Here is a 27,452-nt window from a genome sequence, read left to right as displayed (position 1 = left end):
TATTTCACACAAGCTGTGATGACATTCACTGGGAATGCTGAACTCATTTGTATGATGCTGCGCTAGAATGAAAATAGGAATAATAATTGAGACTTCAAGAACACTAAAATTTTATATTAGACGTTAATTTATTCCATTTCAGACTCCAACATTCACATTTTTCTATCAACAATCATATTCAGAAGTTAAATGTGGCACGACAGTGCAAATAAAAAATATTAGATATTTTAATATGAACAAAGAAAACCCACTGGGAAAATCCTGCTGGAGAACAATAGCTAATTTTTTTTTTTTAATAATGTGAATATCATTTTTCACTCGAATAAATTTCACACTCTTTGTTCACTGCAATAAAACAAATGAAACCACAATCATATCACAAAGACACATAAAAAAACGAACACAGAATATTACTTGTGTTATAAGATGCATTTTTTTTGTGCAGGTAAACTAAAAAGGCGTAAAACTCCAATAAAATTAAAATCAATTAAACATGAATAATTTTAGATATGGGAGCTGCCAGTTTAGATATGGGAGCTGCCAGTCTAGGATATGGGAGCTGCCAGTTTAGATATGGGAGCTGCCAGTTTAGATATGGGAGCTGCCAGTCTAGATATGGGAGCTGCCAGTTTAGATATGGGAGCTGCCAGTCTAGATATGGGAGCTGCCAGTTTTGAGTGCTGTGTTGTTAGTAAAAATGGTCGTTGTAGTTTGGGCAATTTGTATAAGATTACCTGAATTTCGGGGTTAACCGTGAACACCCTGACGTAGGACCCCGCCGCGGCAGGCAGCGCGCAAATCACCGCTAGAAGCCAGATGAGCGCTGTGGCCGCCAGGGTTACCCTCGTCGCACGGCTTCCTCCACCTGCAACAATTAATTAATTCATTATTAAAAGTTAGTAAAAAATTATTTGATGGTACTGAAAAATTACGTTTCTAAATTTGGGCATGACGGCTATCTGTCATTCCCCAATTAGTAGACTGTAGCAGACAACATGTATAACATGTGTTTGAGAGGTTACGATCCTTGGCTACGAATCGTTGGGAGTTGTTGGGACTCTTGTGCGGTAAGTTGTCACGTAAAGTAGGCCGTAGGAGGCCGATTATTTATTTAAAAAAAATATTGGACTTATGTAATAAAACCTTGTGAAATTATAATCATTCCTTTAAACAATGTTTGTCGAAATAACTATTTACCTACCACAAAACATACGCCGCTGTCTATAGATACCCTACTTAATACCGTAATAAATGGCGTTCAAACGAGTTTTATTACAACGTTTACCCAAAAGCGCAGAGATTGGCAAAAGCCGATAGGGTAAGTAATTATGTAAAAATGAACCCTTGACCCTCGTACAAAGTTCCTGCGGAAAATAGATAGTCATTTACGCTCACCACAAATGTTATAAAATCCTTTATATCTTCGTATATACGGCTATAAAGGTAAAGCCACCGTATAATCAACTTTTATCTATCTGTAAACGTACATGCATTATCGGGGAAAATGTTTGAAATGACAAAAAGGTCAGACATATTAGATTTTGATTAATTTCATCAAAGGAAGGTGGTTTATTCCTATCTTGAAATCTTGTTAGCTGCTTCTAAATGAAGCACTTTATTCAGAATTTAAAATTTGTCGATAATTTTGATTGAGTTCTCGATGAACTCGGCTGCGCAAATTTTATATTTGATGAATCATTCACTCGCGATCGAATTAAATATCTTTATTAACATATCTTGTTACCATTTTAATTAGAAATTTGTATTGTGTGGAAAATTATTTGTTTGTTTATCAAAATGCTAAACGGCAGAGTTCTGGAAACCCTCTGAATGGAAGATATGGGGAAAGAGGGAAACAATTAATAATTACCTACCATTTTAGAATTGATACAATAATTAAATGTATTTTCAAACATCATATGATAATGTGGGCTATTTTAAAGTGTGATAAAATTCAATAAAAAATATTACGATATAACAAAATGAAATAAATTAAGATAAAACTCAGATGAAATAAAATAAAATACCAAAATAATGGCGGTAGTTAAAACAATAAATTTAAAAAATCGGCCAATATTATAAGCTACGGACAACCGTTACCGTACTACAAATACTTAATATACAAATATTATGTTTGTATTGTAATCGTATCGCGTATCACGTATCTGTTTTATTGTTTTACGTTAAATAAATGTGTGTAATGTTACTTTTTTATTGTCTAATCCATCTTTTAATTTTAGATCGGAAATGTTTTTTTATGTCCTAAATTTTTGGAATCGACTGAAAGATTTTCAAATGCTTTTATTGCCTGGTATGTGGTGTCTCTGTGCAAAGCTTGTATTTACTTTTTTATGTTTTTTTGTACGCTTATCCATGTTTTTATTTGTTAAAATTAGTTTTTTTGCTTTTAAGAATCTAGTTTAGTATAATTTTTATGAACACTTAGAAATATCAATAAGATGGAATACATCCCTACTGCAAAATTTAAGCATTGCTATACGGTAATTTTTTTTTTATTTAAAGCTGAAAATGCTTAAGAAAAAATTTAGTTTTTCTTCGCTCGAAAAACTTTACGCATGTAGTTATATGTAGTAATGGGGTATATTCACATATGGGGGGTGTTAAAAATATGTGGAAGATTTAAATTTTATTTTTTTTTATTCTGATCATGTACTAAAAATGAGTGTTTGAAAATTTTCATAAAAAATTATTGATTTTAAAACCCGAAATTTTGAAACGGTTTCAATTGGCTACAGCTGCACTGTCATTGTGACATAGAAACCAAAGCTGTTAACAAATTTAAAATTATCGCTAAATTCACGAATAAAAACGAACATGTCGTTTGGCGGCAAATCGAAAAATGCACTTCTAAAATCAAATTAAAATACCTTATTGCACGTGAAATTTATCCTTGTATTGATAAACCAACATTCTTTAAATTTTAGCATGCTCATTTGGTATGCAAATTTAATATAAAATTCTTAACTAACTAACTAACTAACTAACCATCACATCGTTTCCCCGCAGGGGTAGGCAGAGAGGACGGACCGCCAAACAACTCGGTCCTGGCACACACTCCTTGCCTCATTCACATTCATACATCGTCTCATACATACTCTTCTATTGTTCTGACTCTTGACATAGCCCGACTCAAGTATCTGATTCACTTGGTCGTGCCATGTCTTCCTCGGGCGTCCCCGACTTCTGCTACCATTCACATTTGCATCGTATATTCTCCTTACACTCCTTTCTTCGCTCATTCGCTCTACATGCCCAAACCATCTAAGCGTCCCTTTCTTGATCTTACTCATTACGCTTACATCAGCCTTGCACTCTTTGCGGATATCCACATTCCTCACACGATCATACATGGTTTTACCACACATACGCCTCAGGGATCTCATTTCAACAGCATTCAATCTACTTTCATCCTTTCTTTGCCAGTTCCATGCCTCACTTCCATACATCAGGGTAGGTACCAGCACTCCATTCTCTCCACTCCATTCTTTGTTGGCAGTAATGTTATTATTGTATAATTTTTCCATCAACTCAATTGCTGAATCTCCAGACTTATTAATTCCAATAATTGAAAGCAAGTTGTAATGTTGTTGTTGGTATGCAATTCAATTCAATTCAATTCAATTCAATTCAATTCAATTCAATTCAATTTGTTTATTCCTTTAAAAACATTACAAAATTACATTTTATTTCGTTTTTAAGTATATTTGTAAAATTGTATTACATAATAGTTAGCGGTGTATAAACTATACCAGCATCAATAGAGCTTGCATTTTAAAGGCAGCTTCACCGATGCTAAATATGTCGATATCCGAATTAATTCTGTTCAACAGCAAGACTGCTCTCCCCACCGGCATGACCATTGGCAAGTTAGTCCTGCAGGCCGGGAGATAAAACAGTCTATGCTGTCGGTGACGGAGATAACCATCAGGAACATAGAGACTAATACTCTCCATGATAGTCGGATTTACTAACCATCCACGAATCAGTTTGAAGAAGTGTGATACAATATGCACATCTCTTCTGACCCGTAGATGGTTCATACCGAGCATGCCCAAGAGAAAGTCAGTAGGATAGAGCCACGGGTAGTAGCCATACTCCCTCAGGTAGAGGAATCTCAGAAATTTCTTCTGCACTCTCTCCAACATGAGGGAATACTTCACCTGATGTGGGTTCCAAACCACCGACCCACTCTCAAGCCTACTCCTAACCAACGCAATGTATAGCACTTGGAGAACCCGGGTGTCTCTAAAATTCATCGCAGTGCGTAGGACGAAGCCCAGCATTTTCAGTGAAGCACTACACGTCATTTCGATATGAGCATGAAATGTCAGCCTACTATCAAACATGATGCCAAGATCTTTCATAGTGGAGACACGTTTTAAACTTCGGGCATTCATGGTATACCGGTAAAACCAAGTATGACGTGCCCTTGTGAAAGAAAGAATGAAACATTTAGAAATATTGAATTCGATCCGATTCCGTTTACTCCAGTCAACAATTCTATTAATGTCCGATTGGAGTCGAATGCAGTCTTCTAAAGTTTTAATTTCCAAGAATAGTTTTAGGTCATCAGCAAAAAGAAGTGACCTGGAATGCAGAATATTTTCTGTAATATCGTTAATAAAAATTAGAAAGAGGAGCGGTCCTAAATTAGAGCCCTGTGGAACGCCTGAGAGTACAAGGAATAATTTTGACATGAATATTCCATGAGATACAAATTGCTTTCTTCCAGTAAAATAGCTTGCAAAGAATATGAGAAACCGTAAAGAAAAACCTATAGTTGACAATTTATTTAATAATATGTCATGGTTTACGGTATCAAATGCCTTCGAGAAATCATTATATGAGCAATCTACTTGGTAGCCCTTATCTAAAGATTTGGAAACATAATCTGTGAGTACCAGTAGGTTAGTATCTGTTGATCGACCTTTTCTAAACCCATGCTGTTCCGATATTAAGAAAGGCTCTACTTGAAACAGCACATGTTTATGAATTATCGATTCGAATAACTTAGCCGGGGCGGAAAGTATTGCCACTGGCCTGAAATTTTCGACAGATGTCTTGGATCCACTTTTGAAAATGGGACAAATTTTTGAGACTTTCCAGGAATCAGGAAATATACCAGTATCTAAAGATAGGTTGAATATAAAACTTAGTGGCATTTTTAAAAATTCAACACATCCTTTTAAAAAAATACTGGAAGAAAGTCTGGCCCAAGTGAATGTGTATGTTTCATGTTATTAATTGAAGATTTAACATCTGATTCGTCTATATGACTTATATCAATGTTTTGGGCTCCCTTCACATTCAGCTTGGAAGCAGAAATGGGATTTAGTAATGGAGGCTCATTACTGTACACTGATTGGAAATGGGTTGCAAATGCATTGGCTACATCCGCTCCTCTAACTTCCTGATCACCATGCATCATGATGTCTGTTATACCACCATCCTTGCGCAGTGATTTTACGTAGTCCCAAAATGCCTTGGGATCATGCTTGATATCACTCTCTATTGAGTCGACATACGTTCGGAATGCTATATGAACATTTCTTCTAACAACTGCTCTGAGATTACTGAACATTTCATACTCATTTTGGTCACCAGTAGCTTTCCATTTTTTATGGTGAGCATGTTTTTTCTCAATGCTCCTGATGGTATCTCTAGTGAACCACTTCGGATATCTACGTCCACCTCTGTTGGGAGGTTTCCTAGGGAAGCAAGCGTCAAATACATTATATATACATGAATAAAAATGGTGTAGCGTCTCATTAACGGTATCGAATTTAGAAAGTTCATGCCAATCCAATTGGCTCATCATCTGATAAAGTTTGACAAAATCACCCCTACCAAAAATCCATCCCCGCAAAGTGCCGCAATAATAATATGCACGGTATATGTTGTGATAGCATCCCACATTAGCTTTCACAGCAACCCATTATTTCATGGAATCCAGGAAGTAATACAGTGGATGCAATACCTTTAATATCATATAGAATTCAACCAATTTGATTTGAATCATGCAAACGTAAATTAATGTGAAGACAAATATACCTTAGAATATTATTCTCGCTATTCAACTGGATACATTAATGTGAAATGAATTCGGTAAACATTTATAGGGTATTTTTTTATACTGTTTAACTTGCTACGTGTATTTAATGTGTTTATGTACTTTAAAAAAGATACAGTAAATATTTACAATCCAGTTTTGTACGACAAAAAAAGCTTGTAGATAAAAATAAAATATGGGAAAAAGCTTCGCTTGAAATAAACTACATAATATTTATTAAGAGAAGTTTGGATTACTTATCCAAGAAAAGAATAGAACCTAAGAAAAAATTTGCATTATAATGATAATAATCATTTTTATTCAAGGTTGTTTTGGAAGGTGAGTGCAATCCTACCACACACGTCCCATATAGTTATACATATTATCCTAGTTAAACAATGTAAGCATGGTGTTGATGGGAAACTATAAGACTGGATCGCTAGCTATCTAACTAATAGAGTTCTACTAGTTAAAATCAATTCGTTCCTTTCCAACCAATTTATAGCTTCCAGTGGCGTACCACAAGGGTCTCATCTAGGCAAAAGTTTGTTTTAACTGTTTATAAATGATTGTTTTTTTTTAATCTTCGGATGTTCCTATATGTGGCGTATGGCTACGGTTCGCTCCGCGATAATTCTCAAAATTAAATTGAAAAAGTCACCAATTCCTATGATTATTTGTCCCACATGTTAAACAGTGATTAAACTAGTGGTGAATAGTGTTATACCATACAAAAAGTCTAATACTAGTGATAAAATCAATCTTTCATAAACAAAGTGACAGGTCACTGAACCAAGAAATTTAACATAGACAATTGGATAAGGTTAAAGATTTCCATTGAAAATAATTCATAGATACCGTTTTTGGTTCAGATTGTTCAATACGTCAAGGCGAAACAGCGTCATAACATATCCATAGAAAAACTCATAGATACCGTTTTTGGGTCAGATAGTTCACTACGACAAGGCCAAACATCAGTTATCCAAATAATAACCTCCTAATAACCACAATCAACTCTGAATATAAAATGGACCAAGAAAATACTGCGCAGCAATTCCTGGCGAAGGCAAATTCCGTATTAAATAATTTAAACATAATACTACTGGATTCTTCTAATTAATTCACAAATTTTCCAAGCTCGCCCCTAATTTCACAGATCTGTTAGGAAATATAGGTCAAATGGGTATCAAACTAGGCATCCTCGAAGGAGAAATTATGACATACAAACATTTGTCATCAAACCAATCGCCCATAATACCAACAGCACGTGGAACTCGATTGTCTCCAACCAAACCCTCCCTAAAAATTATCCTCCTAGCACCAGAAATAATTTACCTATTTTCCCTGCAAGATCCGCAGTAGATACTTATATACCCTAAAGACGACTCGGAACTTACCTCTAATAATACCCTTGAAACACTGAAGACGTCCACTAACCCATCATCATTGGGAATTACAATCACGGGAGTACGAGAAATTAGGAATGGAGGTGTAGTCGTGCATACCAGTACTGATGCCGAGGCCATTAAACTGGCCAATGCACCGACCCTATCCAACGCGCCGGTCTGAAAGCGGCCGTTGCTTACCATCAACTTCCTCGGATAGCTATCCACGGCTTACCTCAAATTGTACCCCTCGAAAACATCACCTTGGCTATACATCAACAAACTCATGAAGAAAGTCTACAACTAAATGATTTAAAAGATAAGTTGCAGTTCTCACATAAAGTTGAACCTCGCACTGGACGGTGTATCCACGTCTTTCGAGTTCCTCCCTCTGTTTGCCACTCCCTCATTCGCGTCTCCAAACTAGCTATGGACTGGCAGGTACATTCCGTAAGGGACTGGATCAACAAACTTAAATGTGGAAATTGTCAACTCTATGGACATACTGCGATAAAGTGTAACGCTGACACGCCAACCTGTTCCCACTGTGGAAAACCTGGACACAATCGTAATTCTCGCCCGACGCCTGACAAGCCACCATCATGCGCCACCTGCAAGTTCTCCAGAAAACCGGCCACACACAACACTGACTCCCCTGACTGTCCAGCCCGCCAAGCCGCTGAGAGACGGGAACTATCTCGTGTAATTTTTTTAGGCTGAACCGGAAAAGTCATCCCAGTAATACAATTTTCTATTCCTATTATCAAAATATTCGCGGTCTCAATACTAAATTAAATGCCTTCAGATGTTCCGTAAACACAAGTCCTTATGATTTCTTATTTTTCACTGAAACATGGTTATCAGACAATATTGCTTCAACCGAACTTGGACTGCATAGTTATAATATTTTTTGCTGTGACCACTCTTCCTCTTCAAACAAGTCTAGAGGTGGTGGGGTTATGATATGTGCTAAAAAAATACTCTTGCCACATTCTTGATTCTCGTAATGATGTATCTGAAGAACTATTTGTTCTTCTTGGCTCCAAGAAACTTATCATTGGTTGTATCTACATTCCCCCATCCTCTTCAACAGATATCTACAAGTCACATACTGAAGCAGTTGAACGTATTTCTATAAATGCCGATTCATCAATTATTTGCGGGGATTACAATCTACCGAAGGTAATATGGCTTAATGACAATCATGGTGTGAAAACTACTAGTAATATTTCCCTTCAAGCTTCTATAATAATGAATCTATTTGCCTACTTGAACATGTTCCAACTAAACTCGATCCATAACTGTCAAAGTTACTGTCTTGACCTGATCTTTACTAACACGCCTAGCGTTTGTGTTAGTGAAGCTTCTGACTCATTACTACCAATAGATAAATATCTCGTACTACTCGATATGAACTTCACTAATCCTTTCGAAAATGTTACCTTGAAATCAACGGTTACATACCACTACAAATTTAACAAAGGTGACTATACTAGCATGAACAGATATCTCGCCCAAACTGACTGGACATTCTTGAATCGAACATCAATATTAACGATGCTACATTTAAATTCAACGAATGTATAACTCATGTCATAGACTTATTTGTACCTAAGGGAACTTATTCCCAGCCTAAGTTTCCCATTTGGTTCAGCATGAAACTAAAGAAGTTGATAATCGAAAAAAAGAAAATACACAAAATTATTCAAATGTACGAACAACTTGGCGCATTATCATAAATTTTCTCAGCTAAGAGAACTATCCAAAATCGAATCTGTTAGGTGCTACAAATCCTACATCAAACTCACTGAGACACAATTAAATCTCAACCCTTAACAATTCTGGAAATTTGTTAAACAAAAAAGTACAAATGATAATGATCTCCCTCCAAGTATGTTCTTTAATAAAAATCATGCTTCCAACGGTCTCGACATTGCTAACCTTTTTGCTGAACACTTCTCCTCCGTCTATCTGATACCTCGTGCATTATCCCTCCACTCAACTATACTAATACTATTGATTTAAATAATTGCCAAATCACACTTATCCCTGTCTTTAACTCCTTAAAAAATCTCCCCAGCAAAACAAGCACTGGTCCTGATGATATTCCAGAAATATTACTGAAGGAATGTAAATTTACTATATCTAAGCCAATTTGTTTGTATATAACTTATCTACATCATCTGCCACTTTTCCAGACTCCTGGAAAGTTTATTATATCAGACCTATTTTCAAATCAGGCAATAAGTCGAACGTAGAAAACTATAGACCCATATCGATACTATCCCATATTCCTAAAATATTTGAATCAATAATCACGGAGAAAATCACACCTATCTTTAAAAATGTACTGATCGAGGAACAGCGTGGATTTAGATCTGCTAAATCTACTACTACTAACTTACTATCCTTTACCAATTCCATCGTCAATGGCCTAAAAGATAACTCACAAATGGATGTTCTATATACCGACTTCTCTAAAGCTTTCGACAAAGTAAACCACTCAATCCTTATGGCCAAACTATATGCTATCGGTATTAGAAACCCCTTGCTATCATTCTTTAATTCTTATTTAAGCAACAGAAAGCAAAGAGTTAAATTAAACAAATTTGTGTCTACTGTTATTGAAGTAACGTCCGGCGTACCTCAAGGAGCACATCTAGCACCGCTTCTTTTTAATTTGTTTATAAACGACATTATTAGTATTTTTTTCTCATACATGCTTTTGGATTTTTGCGGACGACAATAAGATTCTAAAGATAATAAAAAATCACAATTACTGCTTTTTTTTCCAATCGAATGTCGACTCTTTCAATGATTGGGGTAAAATTAATTGTTTGAAACTAAATGTCGATAAATGCAAAATTATGTCCTTCTATAGATCAAAAAAAACGATTGTCTTCGAATACAAACTTAATAATATTTGCTTAACAACTGTTACATCTATTAAAGACCTTTGTGTCTCTCTTGATAGCAAGCTTTCTTTTCGGGATCACATAACTGCAATCGTTAATAAATCCCTCAAACTACTTGGTTTCATCACTAGAATCACTTCGGACTTCAAAAACGTAAATACCATTAGAACTCTTTACTGCTGCTTAGTTCGCCCCCATCTTGAATATGCTTGTGTTATTTGGTCTCCTTTTTATGTTGTCCACATTCGGCACATCGAATCTGTTCAACATCGGTTCTTAAGAGGGATTGCTAGGAGGCTAGGTTTAGAAAAAGGCAAATACTCATATGATGAAATTGAACTAACTCTAAACCTTTCTCCTTTGGAAGTCCGTCGGGAAAGAAATGACCTTATTTGCTTCTTCAAAATTATAAATGGTATTATTGATTCACCTACTCTACTGCAACTCATTCCCTTCAATATCCCCTCGCAATGACTCAGAAATAATGAACTGCTCTTCTTCAACCATCATTCGACAAATTATGGATATTATTCACCACTGTCCAGAATGTGTAGACTGGTCAACTCAAGTCAAAACCTTAACTTTTTTGGGATAAGTCTGAATGATTTTTGCTAGTCGCTAAACAAGTGACGGAATATTATAAGAGTCCTGTGGTCCTGACCCACGGCGTATTCTTGACTTGATTCGACTTGTCACTTTATTTTCTTATATTATATCTACCATATGTCTTTGCTTTCATGTACCTTTGTTTACTCCTATATTTTACATTTTACTTTATTCGTGTTATTATTTTGTAATTTGGACGATATCCGTTAATAAATAAATAAATAAATAACCATTTCATATGTTTAGTAATGTAAAAACCGCCGAAGATAGTATCTGTCTAAAAAATAAGTTAAACGGGATAATTAATTGGTGTACTCTTGAAAAACTTCATATGAACATAAATAAGTGTAATTCAATAAGATTTTTCAAAATAAGTCAGTCAATTATTTATTCACCTGAACTCAATAAATCAACCCTTACCTCTGTTGAAGAAATTAATGACCTGGGCATAATTTTCGATTCTAAATTATAATATCCCATATAAACGCAATTAATAATATCGGAATTAAAAGGCTTGGCTTCATTCTTCGAAATTTCAGACGATTCAGAAATATTTCTACCTTGAAAATTTTGTATCCATCTATAGTTTGAAGTCAAGTCGAATGTAATTCTTCAGTCTGCCCCCTCCCTCATTTAAAATACTCACAGATTCAATTGAACTAATTCAACGTAAATTCCTTTACAAATTAATTTTATAATCTGTATACCCATTGAAAGCATAAAATATAATTACTCTAATTTCAAAATCAAATTTATTAAAACTCTCAGATTTTGGAATTGTATCCGACTTAATATTTATGTGGTAAATTGTCAATGGTAATGTCGACAGCCCTGATTTGATTAATCTCATTGAATTTCATATACATACGAGAGCTACTTAAATGAAACAATTCAAGGACTGAGCATTTCAAACGCTTTACAAATTACATGAAGTTAGTAATAAATATGCGATGGTGTTAGTGGTGGATCTGTTTAACTCTATGGAAGGTAGGCACAAAAATGCTACCTACCGTATCTTTTAAATCAATGTTATTTTAACTTTATTCTACTTAAAATTGTTTATCATTTATTTGTATGTACTTGAATTTCCTTCTAGAGCTGTATTAATTTTTTACTTCCTGTCATTATTTTACGTTCAAAAGCCACAGTTAAAAATTTTTTTTTTAATTAATTTTAATATTGATTATACATGTATACTGTGACATGCAATTATTATGCATGGTATATTTATGCCGTGGATATAGAATTAGTAAATATTGATTGAAAAATAGATGTGTGAACACAATGAATTTAAAAAAATACATTTAAATATCTTTAAATTAAAGATAGGATAAAAGACAATAGCCGACTCTTTTGGCAACATACGTTTACAAGAACAAAAACAAGCCTGGGTACTCTCAGAAGTATGGACATTGATGAAATCGTCAAATCGTTTGCAACTAGTGATGTAGAAATAAGCGAATTATTTTCACTCAGTTGCATAAATATCATGTGCAAAATAAATATCAATCCAATGTATTCTGTTAGCCGTAGATTTCTATCTGTAACTTATCATGTCAGGGAAAAGAAAGCATGCATCTGGAAACGAAAGTCAAGGGATCGAAAAATAATCAGGTTAGAAAAACATCTGTGCTAACTAATGTAATTTTTCAAACCTCAATATACATATTCAAAAATTATAAAATCATTCAAAGGTACTTTACATTGAAACTTAGTCATACTTACTAACAAGCATACTTACTCCTCCTGTCTAAATGAAGCTCACAGCTAACAAAAATTTAAACTAATCTAGTAACCACGCTATTAGGTAGATAATATGAGATAATTCGTAGAAAAATAAGGTTTTTTTGGCTTAATATTTATTTAACAAATTCTGATGCTGAAACAATAATACACAGTTTTTTTGTGGTTGTATTTAATATAAATATTGGTGGTTTAAGAATATTGGGAATAGACAATGTACATACACTTTTAAATAATATAAATGTCTTCCGTGTAGATTTCGATGGAAACCTATATCCCGAATGGCTATTAGACTTTTGACTATTAGATTTAAACTATCAATCAACATTGCGTAGTCTGTCCATCTCAATTTTTTGTATAATTATAATAAATATAATTTATAAATATAATTTTATATATGAATTTTGATTTATAATTTAATAACTGAAATACTTCCAACCATCGAGCCATTGAAGCTATGGCATCCCCAATCCGGGTATGTTGTGAGACTGAAGGTAGTGGGGAAGGGAAGGAGACGGGTAAGAGGAAGGTGGAGAAGTACCTGGCTCTTCAGATCTTATCACCAAATACGGCTTAAGAATTTTCAATTTTCAATTCTGAATGGTGGTCTTACACGCACCGGGGCGATACTGAGAGTATCTACCACTTTGGAACGTGCCGAACATATACGATACAAATTAATCAAATAAATAATTTACTAGAGACTAATTTCCTATACAGGGTGTATCGGCACTAACCCGACAAACTTTAACCAGCTATTCCTTAGCACATTTGGAGTAAAAAATGTTATGTGCACTTTGCTGTCCGGTAACGTTTTTTTTTAATAAAAAATTAATTAAACATATTTTCACCACATGTCACCACTGTTTTATCCTTTGTCAAAATTTGAAAGCAACATCGCAACTCTCGCGTGTTGCTGCGAACGAAGCCCGTATTACATAATCCAGTACCAGAAAAGAAATATTTTATTTAACAATAATGATTATTCACATTTTTCGTATGCGAATCACTGATTGTCTTCTTGTATTGTACACATCAGTTTTATTTTTGTATCTAAATTGTTTCACCTCTGGAATGCTTTGGTTTCACCTCTTACGCGTTTCACGTATTAAATAGTCTAATTTTGAAACTAAGAAACTAATTAGTAGATTTCCTGAATTTATAATCGAAGTCCAATAATTCTGAGCACTTTTAAAAACAATTTTCCTCACTTAGGTACTTATCAATAATAATAATTGGATTATTTGAACAGCGCCGTTGTTTTTTAAATCACCGTAAGTGCTCTGTCAAAATGTTACTTGCTAGGCTATCCTACAACGTATATTTTTTAATAAATTTAGTTATTTACAACTTCGCGGAATGTGATTTATGAATATTATTGCTTATGTTAAAAGCCTTCCAGAATTACCGGAATATAACGAGCAGCTTGACACACTTAAGTTTATTTCCACTAATTTGAAGGTACAAAGAATGTATAGTTTTAAAAACAATCCCGATGAATCAAAAAACGGTTCATATAAAACTGCTGCGCAACACACTGAGACAAAGGAAAGCACTCACACAAACGTCATGACTGCATTGGATTGACCACCTGCAAATGAATGCTGCCAGATTGCTAATTTATTTAAACAATAATTATTAAATTTTATTTAAAATATCGCAATTTTTTTAAAAAATCGACAATAAATTACAACTATAATTTAAAAAAAATATTCTTAACCCCACGCTTTTTCGTAATTGATTAATTAATTCAGAATTTAAACGTTGCTTGAAATGACTAGCCGTATTTGGTGACCAGATCTGAATATCCAGGTTCAGAATTTAAACGTTGCTTGAAATGACTAGCCGTATTTGGTGACCAGATCTGAATATCCAGGTTTAGAATTTAAACGTTGCTTGAAATGACTAGCCGTATTTGGTGACCAGATCTGAATATCCAGGTTCAGAATTTAAACGTTGCTTGAAATGACTAGCCGTATTTGGTGACCAGATCTGAATATCCAGGTTTAGAATTTAAACGTTGCTTGAAATGACTAGCCGTATTTGGTGACCAGATCTGAATATCCAGGTTCAGAATTTAAACGTTGCTTGAAATGACTAGCCGTATTTGGTGACCAGATCTGAATATCCAGGTTTAGAATTTAAACGTTACTTGAAATGACTAGCCGTATTTGGTGACCAGATCTGAATATCCAGGTTCAGAATTTAAACGTTGCTTGAAATGACTAGCCGTATTTGGTGACCAGATCTGAATATCCAGGTTTAGAATTTAAACGTTGCTTGAAATGACTAGCCGTATTTGGTGACCAGATCTGAATATCCAGGTACTTCCTCACCTTCCACTCCTTCCCTTAGCCATAAAACTTACCCCAATTCAACATAAAAATTGTTTAAATTATCGGATGTAATGAAATGCATAATAATTAGACCCCAAAATACTTAATTATTCAGGGAAATAAACCCCTGAGTCATCAGTTGGAAATACCAACGACATTAAGTGAAATTAACAATGCAATAATCCTATTATTGCATTGTTTAAAATTTCACTTAATTATTAGCATTAGCAAATAATATTGGGATTAGCAAATAATAATTTACGACAATTTACTCGGAAATCAATAAAGCCAGAATAATAAAAAAAGAAAGTTATCACTTACGTCGTCTGTAAGTGGCTTTACCAAAGTTTGATAATGCCGTCAGAAGGTGAAACAGCTGTCACGCGTAATAATAATTACAACTAGCAGAACTTGTTTATAAACACACTGTTTTTATAAATTTTTTAATAAGACTGTTAAAATAAAAAAAATCTCTAAATTGAAATGGAGTTCTACAAACTAAACTTAAAATCAAATAAATTTATTGCGAAGGTTCAAAGTACTGTACTGTAATATTATATTAAATAATTTTTACGTGTTTAATTATTGTTTAAAGTCAGATTAAAGCGATTAAAAAACCCACCTGGCAATTCTTATTCGAGTTTCGTTGTTTTTACGTATTGGCGCGCTTACAAGCATCAGTCGTCTCATTTTTAACCATTAATATTTAGTGTGTAGGAAAGAGAGAAGACGCTTTTCGACACACTTGTCGAAAAACTTGTTGAATGCCGACGGGCATACTCTTCTACAGATTTTATTAAATATTGATATGTAGGTAATATTGATGTGTAAATGAATGACATTGTGAGAATTTTACCAATAAATAATAAATGAAAATGCGGACATGTAGTTTATGTTAATTTTTTTATTGGAGCATTTGTTCGAAGTGACTACCATTATTTTCGATGCAAGCGTGTAGTCTTGTTATATTTTGATTATTTAAGTTTGCAGGATTTGCTTTAATTTCTGCAGCGGCTTCCATCACTCGTTCGAGCAGTTGCTCTCTTGAGGCTATTGGCTTAGCATACACTCAGGTAGTAATCCAGGGGGGTCAGGTCGGGTGATCTTGGTGGCCAAGCAATGGCCGGACTTCCACGGCCTATCCAACGACCAGGAAACTCGACATCCAAGTAGTTCCGCACGGCAATCGAATAGTGTGGTGGGGCTCCATCGTGCTGGAACCACATTCTCCGTAGTAATTCGAGGTTCACATCTTCCAGAATCTCGCCCAGTTGCACTTGTAAGAACTCCAAATACATCGGTCCATTTAGTCTGGGAGGCAACTCGATTGGACCGAGTATTTGATTTCCCAGGATTCCTGCCCACATGTTGATGGAAAATCTGTCCTGGCTCGACGACTCCCGAACAAGCTTGGGGTTTTGTTCAGCCCAATGGTGCAAGTTGTGCACATTTAGCACTCCTGTTTTAGTGAACTGTGCTTCGTCGGTAAACAATATGTTTTTCATGAAGTCTGCATCTCTTATGACATTATGCAGCATTCTTCTGCAGTACACGACTCTGGAAAAGTGGTCATTCTCCATGAGGCCTTGGCAGCGCCTATAGTGAAAAGGTTTGAGCCCGTGCTTCTTCAGAACTCTCCATACCGCCATGTGTTCCCTGTGTCCTATCATCAGAGCGACCCGACGCACGGACAGCGTGGGGTCTTCGGTAATTAAGTTCAGGATTCTCTCCTCAACTGCCACAGGAACGATGTTGTGTCCTCCGCCGGCGCCTTCAATCCGTCCGATGCCACAGTCACGCAATTGTTGATACATCTGAAACAAAACAACAAATAACAACTGCTTTTATTATTCAGCTCAGTAATAATGTCAAATAAACAATCGCGGGCTTTTTCACTCATTTTATTTTTAAAGAACACTTATTTTAGGCACATATCAGAAAACTTACGTTTTCTCTTCATTTATTTCATTTTTTTATAGTAAAATGTATAACAAAGTGTTTTAAATTATAATTTTCTTAACTAGGTACGGTTGATATCTTGGATTCACAGGGGTGAAATTGAATTCAAGTAATTTAAATAATCCCATGGTGAGAAAGGGAGTGAATTCAATTGCAGTGAATGATGCATTTATTAGAGATTAAAATTAATTAACTTTTTAAAACGCCGTTTAGTGACCACTGAACACAAATCACCTAAAGTACAATTTACATTTTTAAAGTTGGTGGCCCCTTGTTATGTTTTTAATGTTCCCAGTTTAAATTTCAAAAGCGCTTTTTGGCATTATCAATGAATGTAAATAGTTTCAATAAACAATTGATAGGGTACAAACCTGGACAAAGGTAGCATGGTGTGGGACGCGTCTTCCAGGAAACCTCATGCGATACTCCCTTACGGCTGCTCGTGAATTTCCATTGCAAAATCCATAAACAAAAACAATATCTGCTTGCTCGGCAGGTGGATAATTGAGGGGCATATTTCAACAGTAAAAACTTAGATAACAAAACAAAAACGAAACTAGAAACTTGATGACATGCGAACTCCCAAAACAGCACTGACCACTGATACGAGACGGGGTGGCGGGAACCACACGGGACTTGAGACAGAATATGTGTGAAAGAGATGACAGTAGCGCGGCGTTGCCAATTATTTTACCCCTATACTGTGGGCAGTAGCGGAGTGTGGAAATTTTATTTATTTTTTGTTTTTAAAAGAAAAAAAATGTTACCGGACAGCAAAGTGTACATAACATTTTTTACTCCAAATGTGCTAAGGAATAGCTGGTTAAAGTTTGTCGGGTTAGTGCCGATACACCCTGTATATGAAATTTACGCTGGATTGTAAAACACGCCCACATTGCATTTCTTGTGTTTTTGTTTTTTTGGGTAGATGCAAGATTGTAACGTTTATTAAATTTGAATATTGACTCCCGATATTCTGACAGTTTTTCAATTCCACGCCTGAACGAATCCAAATAGTTTTGAAGGCAAACAACTCGTCAAGCCAATTTTATGGAGCAACGTCGTTATTAAAGGACATTCCTGGAAGATTGTTGAATGCAGGGTAGAAAATGAGAAAATCTTATGTAGAATAAAGTTCGAACCAAGCCCCTTAATAGCCGTATTACCTCTCTAGCGTTAATAACCGGATGGCGTCCTGTAATTGGCGCAGATAGTTCTAACAGCTTCCATTATGCTGTTTTATGCATAACTGTGTGCCATAACTTCTTGGTTATCAAACGAATCGATTATGTCCGAGGCTTTGTTCTATTTTTGCTAATAATAAATTTACTATTTATTTATTATTATTTTTTTTTTAAACATGACATATTACATATTACAGTAATCTTTGGCTGTCCACCTAGGAGATTACCTGTTTTAGGAGATTACCTGTTTTGTCAAAATTAGGGGTCGCTTTCTTTCAACATCAGAAAACAAAAACCTTTTACAGGAAAGATGAAATTTGTTGAATAAATGAAGTAATTGGAGGCCGATCAAGATTAAAATGGCAAACTCAAGTAAATCTTATTAATTTGTCTTATTTCACAAATAATTTATATGTTTGCAGAGTGGAATATACTCTCAGAATGACCATGGTGAAGACCATAATTCAGAATTGAAATGTTGCTTGAAAAGGCTTTAATTCCGTTTGGCGACCAGATTTGAATAGCCAAGTACTTCCTTATCTTTCTCTTTCTCATCTCCTCCTCCTAACCACTACATTCAGCCTAACACATATTCCAATTATGGATCCCATATTCTCATCGGTTCCAGATAGTTGGGACTGTTGTGCGGTATACACATATAAATATTTTTTCAATCCAATATTTCATAATATTACAGCAAACTGAGATTATCCTCTAGTGTCACTCTGAAAATTGCCGTAAACTGAGCTGTCATTTCCCGCATAGTGAAAAATTCGCTGTTCAAAACATTTATATCGACGTAAAATTTTGCGTTTGATGACACGTTACATAAAAGAGTCCGTTGTTTGCTTGAGTCTATTAAAACCTCTAATTATTAAATAAACCTCTAATAATCCTCTCCTAATTATTAAAACCTCGGTTAAAATAAAATAATCTTATTAAAAATCCTACACTCTTGTCTTATTCAATGCGGGAAGATACATAGCTGATGATGAATAAGATTATTGTTTTTAAGAGATATTTATCCCAGCCTGACAGGTCTCATAAAAGTTGTGCTATCGCATTTTTTGTTACGGTGAGGAATATGACTTAAACAGTGTTGGAAAGAGATAATATCGCTCTTTTAGTTTGCTTTAAGCAAGATTTAAACAAGATTTAGCATTTTAAAAATATTTGTGAAGGTTTGCGTATTTTTTTAATAAATATTTTAATATTAAACGAAAAAAAAGTAAAGTGTACTTTCAAAATACCTTTGTCAAATTAAAGATGTCAACATGTTTCATGTATAGCAATAATTACAGTTTACACCATAAAAACATCGGTGCGGTGAGCGTCTTTATCGCTGTTCACTTTCAAAATTTTACTATTTTTCACAGCAAACGTCGATTCGCAATACTATAATCTGAAAGGGTATTTTATCTGCTTTTAAAAAAGTATTTTGTTTTAAAATAGTTCAATAACAGTGAATTTATCTAAAATCAAATGTAATGTTAAAATATTTTCGGCGCAATCTGAATTCTGACAGTTGTCAATGAAACGTGCTTTGCAAAATGTCATAATCTTTAGGAGATTTAGGATTGTTGTTTTTAAAATCAATTTCATTACATAACAATCATCATGATACTACATAACATTGGTTAATATTAAATTTAATAAAACACGTAACAACAAAGAACATTTTTTATAATTTGATTTAAATTAAATTTAAAAAAAATGGAGTTCTACGAATTAAAGACAAAAACATTAAATAACAAAGAAAATTTTCACTGTTAGCTTAAGTTATTAAAACTCAGAGCGACCCACAGACAACAAAAACTAAATAGGTGTAATTGTTTTATTTCGGGAATATTATTTAAAACTGTACTTTACAAGAAGCCATCATGCTTTGTTTTGTATTGTGTTTGTTGAAATTAAACAATTTAAAAATATATTTTTTACTATTTTCTCATGCTTATCTAACTCGATCTGTTTGGAATTAATTTATATTTTTCAAAATTAATCTTCCTATCAAACTAATTTGTATAGGTGTTTTTTATTCGCATAAGAGTGTGGAAGGGGAACATCAAACACTTTAAGCCAGTCTAGGGTCTCTGGTATCGCCGCGCCGTTAGCACATCACCAATTCCCTCGGGTATGAATGAAGTGAGCATTCGTCGATTCCATGCTCAGTAGTGTACAACACAACGCATTCACACATCGCCGAGCCTTTTACGCCCAGCCTATGACGGGCACAAGGGATGTGCTAGTACCAACCTAATACTATTGACAAAGGATCGTTTGTTGTATGGTTACCTCTAAAAATAGCAACCACATGTCATCTTGTTTTTGGTTTGATCCGCGATGATTACTCTGTTGATGACTTACATAAGCCGAATGTTTTCACGATTGCATTTTCGTATTCATGTAAATGAGTAGAGTATGTATAGATAATCTAGGAGAATATTGATTTTGATAGGCGATTGTCTGTGGTTTTTCAAAAAAAGACAATCGTACTATAATATTGCAATATAATAAAAAATACTGATTTCGGTTGTGGGTCTGTCTGTGATTTTAACACAGATTCAATAAACTCGGATTTAAAAAACACAATTTTTGATTGGTATTCCTACTAATATAATGTAATATTTTCAAAATAAATTATATTAATAGTCATTTTCAAACTAATGTGTCAAGAATTTTAATGTGCAAAAAATTAGTTACCTACCTGTAGTATAATATTTATTTACCAGAAAATTATTTTAATTCTACGATTGTAATGCGTATTTCATTTGTTTAAATTTCTTAGATTTAATCTTGACAAGTAAAGTTAGATTTCGTCATGTTTCTAAGGTTTGCGCTTTTTTATATTTTTATTATTTTGGTACAATATTTTTTTACATTTCAGAGTAATCCAGTAATGTTGGCCTCACTGGGTTGCTTACCCGTTCTGAGGTCTTCATTTTATAATATAAAAATATAATCTACATAATAAATTTAAAGAAAAATTAATATATTTAAAATATAAGCTTGGGTGTTTGTGAGTGATGTGTGTTTTATATTGGTTTTGTGTGTTACTTTTTTAAAAATTTATTTAATGCTATGAAAGTTTGGTAATATTGTCTTCTTTGTTCTTCCATTTTGTGTCTGAATTTATTTTTGTTTTCCTCAATGTTAATATCAAGTGTTACAATGTTGAATGCTTTTTTATAGCATGGTATATTGGTAGTGTCTTTGCCCAAAGCTTGAATTTACTGTCGGAGTTTTTATGTTTTCTTTGTACGCTTGTCTAATATAATAATATAACTAAGGTCCAATTATCAATCCTACAATTATTATATCCGATGATTTTTCACTGGTACGTGCTAGAGTAGGTATAAATATGGTAAAGACATTTCTTCTGTTGGCTTTTACGAACGATCATTTATGTCTTTATTTAACTGTTTATCTTAGTTCAGAGGTGAAATTTTCAAAACCAATTTTGAGATAACGATTCAAGTTTTCATGCACCTTAATTGAAGAGGAAGTTTATTTTAAGCAGACTAACCATAATGCGGCGAAACTTCAACATGTTCCCTAGACTGCTATTGGAATCTTTAACCCTTAAAACTTGTATTATTACATTACTAATGCACACAGTTGATAGTGCCTCTGGGATTAAAAGCAGAGCAATAAACTAAAGAGTGTATTTGGCTCTTTTCGAGACCTACGGCAATAAACGTCTATTCTAAGTTCGAGAGATGGGGAGTTTGTAGTGTTTTTGTCTACGCCGTAGAGCGATATTGCTACGATGGCCATTGTTGAGTACTTAAAACGCTTATTAAATAAATGTTTGTTGTTTTCAAGATTTATTTTTTAATTATAATGGAATTATAATTATTACCTTATTTTGAATGGGTATTATTATTTAATTCAATAAAATGGTTTATTTACACATAAGTTCTGTTACGTATTTATTATTATGACGCGTGACAGCTCAGATGTTTATATACAACCTGCTTACATTATTTTACTCCTTTACTTGCTTATAAATCTTTCAACATATTTGCTGCAAGGAGCTTTTGTTACATAATAAATAACAAATAATTGGTCAGCCCATGGGAGTGATTGGAACTGAACTGATTAACTTTATTACCTATTTATTACATATTTTACCGGTTATTTTTATTACCAATGCCCTAATGAATTTCCGAATAATTATTAGTAATGATTATACCCTTTAATATCTCTTTTACCTAAGGGTTAATATTATGATATCGTTTAAATTTGATTAAAGGTGCTTAAATTCTCAGGCCTCAGGCATATTCTGTCAGAAGGACAGCGTTTTTCTGCATTTTAATAAAATTCAAATAAGTGAAATATTCCTAAACGTATCCGAAAATTAAAAACTGTTTTTAAAGGTGATACATTACACTTTCAAATTTAATTATTGGAAATAATAATGTAGTTTTTGAAATGTAAAAAAGTTTTAAAAAGGATTTTCCTATTAAAATTACTGGTGGCGAAAAAAATAAATACTAACATAATTGTAACAGAACTTTTGTGTCGTTTAATGAAAAAATAATTAATTAAAAACTCAATCAAATTTTTTTTTAACTTGCGGTTGGGATTCGAGAGGTGTATATTTTGATTCTTAGATAGTTAAATTTTAGATTTGAATATGAAGCGTATTGTTCTATCTCTATTTAGATCATATTTCTCACCATAACAGTAAGGGATATAATTTCTTTGAGACCTGTATGAGCTGTTTGAAGCGAACAAATTAGCCCGAGGGGTTAAGTAAAGCTGTGGCTTTACTTTAGTTTAATCTCATTAAACTCTGCCAAATCTAGGAGTAACCAACGAATTATATTATTTCGTTCTCTTATTAAATAAGCATTAGAATTTTTAGATTTTTTATTAATTCATATCCCCTTAAAAAGATTTATTAAAAGAACATTTGCTAATTTACTAAAAATAAACTTGATATATGCTATTATTGGATTCGAAGTTCTCACATTGTAATGATGAACATTGTAATAATAAGGCCCATGTCTCGATTTTATAATAAAAATATTCAACAAGCCACATTGATTTTTTAATCGGAATAATTATTTAATCATTCAAGAAGAATATTATTTCAAATGGCAGAAAAACAAGGTTATTTTTGGTAATTGTAGTCGCTTAAAAGGAATCAATTAGTTTCGATTACAAAGAAATCGTCAATCAAATATACATTTATTACTTTTGTTCGCCTTCAAAACGGCAATATTACAATCTCATTAATGAATTCCCGGAATTTCAAAGAATGAACGTCATTTTATTTAAATGTATAAAATTTATGATTATTTTCAGAAAACAGAACAAACTTTTGCTCTTTCATAATTTATAATTTCATTCTTTCGATTTTCGAATTTCAATTTTTTTCTTTCACACTTTCATTCAATTTGGTAGGCGGGAATGGGTACCGCCGCCCTGGGAACCATTTATTGGATGACCAACACCTCTGCCACAGGTCACCCCAAGTGGTTCGCTACGTTTGGTGACTTAGCAGGGGTGCCCGGGTTCATGGGTTAAGGTTTGCCCAGGTCTTGGTGGCGGGTGCGTCGGCCCACCTTCTGCGTGGCGGGCCGGTTGGGAGATGCTGGTTGAGGGAGACCCTTTACAACCGGTTACCGCTGTCCGGGCCGCTCGATAGTACAGGGGCCCGACCCTCAGGCTCACGACTAAGGGTGGGCTGCCCCATCAGCGAGTGAAAAAACCCCGCCACTGCTGTTGTGCCGGTTCGTGACCGGAGGGGACCCAGCAGCAGCGTTTGGGGCGCATTGGATGCCCTCTCCAGCCGGACTCTCCCAGCCTATCGCCTAGCACCGCAGTGAGTGGGCTGGAACCAAACGCTCATCACTCCTGGACAGCCTGAACCCCATATTCCTACCCACCCCTCACACCTTTCCATTCCAGACCTTCCTTTCACTTCATACCCTTAAAAACAAAAAAAAAAAAAAATTAAAATCATGAATATACATAAAAACAAACATAACATCTTTACAGCGGCGAGTAGCAGGCGTCCCCGGTGCGGGCCAAAACTGTTGGTAAATTTTGCCAACATTCGCGGCCTGCACACAAATTTAAATTCCGTCCATCACCATCTTTTGTCCCAACGTCCCAACCTTCTTTTCCTATCCGAAACTCAGATAGCCGAGCCGCCAGACTCCTCCTATCTGGACTGCCCGGGCTTTACCCTCGCAAGCAAATTCCGACTGAAAGGAGGAGTCTGCCTCTATAGTCGAGCTGACGTCAACTGTGTGCGACTATTGAGTCTGGAAAACTCCAGATTCGACGTAATGTGGGTGCGCGTCAATCTTGCCAGTACGGCAAGATTCTACGCATGTCTATACCGCTCACCAAACCATAGCGAATCAGACACTTCCGAGCTCTTCAAACATTTGAGCGATACTATTGATGATCTCTTGCCCCGCTACCCTTCGGCCGAGTTTGTTGTTCTGGGGGACTTCAACGTTCATAACGAACCATGGTTGAAGTTCTCAGGCCCAACGGACTCGGCTGGCCGACAGGCGGAATCCTTTGCCATTTGCTACGGATTAGAGCAATTGGTTCAGGAGCCTACAAGGGTTCCTGATGTCCAGACTCACCGCTCCAATCTGTTAGACCTATTCTTAACTACTGTGCCACACGGTTATAAGATTGACGTCACAGCGCCTCTGGGATCATCTGACCACTGCCTAGTGACGACATCAATCCCCGTTAGCCTCAGACCAACCAATGAGAGGCTGAGGAGAAAAGTGTGGCACTATAGGTCAGCAGATTGGTTCGGTATGCGGGCCCATTTCAATGCTTTTCCGTGGTCAGCTGTTTGTTTTCGGACTTCGGACCCTTCAAGATGTGCCCAGGAGATTGGTGAAGTCATCAAATCGGCAATGGATGGCTTCATACAATCGACTACTAAAGAAACTGGTGTGGGCTCAAAGCCGTGGTTCAGTCGACAAGGCTCCGAAGCAGTTCGACGAAAAAACGCGGCTTACCGAGCCTACAACACATCTCGAACGCCCGAAAGCAGATCAGCATACAACAAATCGGCAAAGGAATGCAAGAGAATCATCAATAGGTCAAAATTCGAACACGACCTGCAGATCAGCAAAAAGCTGGCTGCCTGCCCGCATGGCAGCAGAGCATTCTGGTCGCTTGCGGGCTCAATAGGTCGAAATTTTTGCAAACCCAGTTTGCCACCTCTTACCAGACCTGACGGCTCACTAGCAAACACCGCCACCGAAAAGGCTAACTTATTAGGGAAAATGTTTGCGGAAAACTCGACCCTCGACGACGGGGGTGCTGTTCCGCCGTCGGTTCCTCACTGCGGCTTCTATATGAAAAAGCTGAGGATCCGGCATCGGGATGTACTCCACGTCATACGGGGGCTCGATGTTAACAAAGCTAGTGGACCTGATGGAATACCTGCCCTGGTATTGCAGAGGTGTGCTGCGGAAATAGTTCCAGTTTTGACAAAGCTCTTCAAAATGTCCCTGAAGTGTGGCACTGTGCCCTCTGGTTGGAAAAAAGCGGTAATTCACCCTATTCCCAAGAAAGGTGACCGCTCCAACCCGGCCAACTACCGCCCCATAGCGATCACATCAGTTCTGTCCAAAGTGATGGAACGTGTGATCAACGACAAACTGCTCACATACCTCGAGAAGAACAAAATTATCAACGACCGTCAATACGGATTCCGGCGGAACCGCTCGTGCGGTGATCTTCTCGCGTATGTGACGCATGTTTGGGGGCGGTGCCTGGAACGTCACGGTGAGACCCAAACGGTCGCACTAGACATATCCAAGGCCTTTGACCGGGTCTGGCACCGAGGACTTGTCAACAAATTGCATTCTTACGGACTTCCCGCATCCCTGTGTACGTGGATTGCTGACTTTTTAAGGGATAGGTCGATTCAGGCGGTTGCTGACGGTTTCACCTCTTCCTCGCACTCCATAAATGCTGGCGTCCCACAGGGATCGGTTCTGTCTCCGACTTTGTTTTTGTTGCACATCAATGACCTTTTGACATGTGCACCGATTCATTGTTACGCGGATGACAGTACAGTTCATGATAGCTTTTTGTTTGACAAGCCCCCAAAGGGCACACAAACTCCAACGGCTCGGAGGGCTTTGAAGCAGAGAATGGACGGTTATCTCGAGAGTATTTCCTCCTGGGGTAAAAATAATCTCGTCGAATTTAATGTTTCAAAGACCCAATCCTGTCTGATTACGTCTAAAAGGGATCCAAATGATAATCTAGTCTCCTTCAACGGAAGCAATCTTCCGAACAGGCCTTCCATTGATATGCTTGGTGTAACTATAAGTGACCAGCTCAGGTACGGGGGCTCCATCGAAGCTAGAGTAAAGTTGGCCTCTCAGAAGCTGGGCGTACTGTACAGGGCCCGCAGATACTTTAATAGTACACAACTGCTCACCCTGTACAAATCGCAAGTGCGCCCTACTGTCGAATTTGGCAGCCATCTCTGGTCTGGAGCCCCAAAATACCTGAAAAAAACCCTTGACTCTGTGCAGAAACGGGCGGTCCGTTTGATAGATTCCCCAATCTTAACAAACGGACTGCAATCTTTAGAGCACAGGCGTCAGGTAGGTATGCTGTCCTTGTTCTATCGGTATTACAATGGAAGATGCTCTGAGGAACTAGCGTCATTGATCCCTTCGGCACCGGTGCGTAGTCGGGATACACGCCAAACGCGCGCCCAACATTTGTACACAGTTGACACTTGTCACATGAGAACGGGTCGCTTCTATGATTCGTTCTTAAGTTCAACAGCTCGGCTGTGGAACGAACTGCCGGCCTCTGTGTTTCCTCCCTCCTACAACATGGGACTCTTCAAGACCCATGTTCACTCCTTCCTCTCCACAAAAAGACCCTCCACACAGCATCCCCAAAGATGACATAGGCCCTGAGGGAAATTATTTTCTTCAGGGCCTCCTGTGTGGAGTAAATATAAAAAATAAAAAATAAAATCTATTTTTACCCTTGTTTCTAGTCTAGTTAATGACCCGTAGCTTCGATAAGACGACTTTTCACGAGAAATTCAGTTTTTTACTTGCCGAAAAGATTTTGGTCTTTGTCGTTCCGCTAGCATCCCAAACTTTAAATACATATATATATATATATATATATATATATATTTATATCGGACAACACTTATTGGAACATCTTTGAGTAAACCACCTTTCTTGATCATCCTTTCACATGTGATATATAACGCTATAAATTACGTGGCA

At 36.0% G+C, this 27,452-nt stretch overlaps 1 protein-coding gene and 1 pseudogene across 1 annotated transcript; both read right to left on the bottom strand.

Moving 5' to 3' along the window:
* Nucleotides 1-27,452, bottom strand: part of LOC149426145 (neuropeptide CCHamide-1 receptor-like) — a 197,672-nt pseudogene that overhangs the window by 107,759 nt on the left and 62,461 nt on the right.
* LOC149426147 (uncharacterized) lies at nt 9,281-17,438 on the bottom strand. Its single transcript, XM_089635052.1, has 3 exons — nt 17,386-17,438; nt 16,529-16,869; nt 9,281-9,296 (listed from the first exon to the last, which is right to left on the bottom strand). Exons 1-3 carry the CDS (start codon nt 17,431-17,433, stop codon nt 9,281-9,283), a joined length of 405 nt encoding a protein of 134 aa, XP_089491178.1. The 5' UTR covers nt 17,434-17,438.

Source organism: Hesperophylax consimilis, chromosome 1 (genome assembly GCF_061612785.1).
Source record: "Hesperophylax consimilis isolate HC1 chromosome 1, BYU_Hcon_1.0, whole genome shotgun sequence".
Classification (NCBI taxonomy): Eukaryota; Metazoa; Arthropoda; class Insecta; order Trichoptera; family Limnephilidae; genus Hesperophylax; species Hesperophylax consimilis.
Note: the sequence above shows the minus strand (reverse complement) of the source record. Positions and strands in the feature narration are given on the sequence as shown.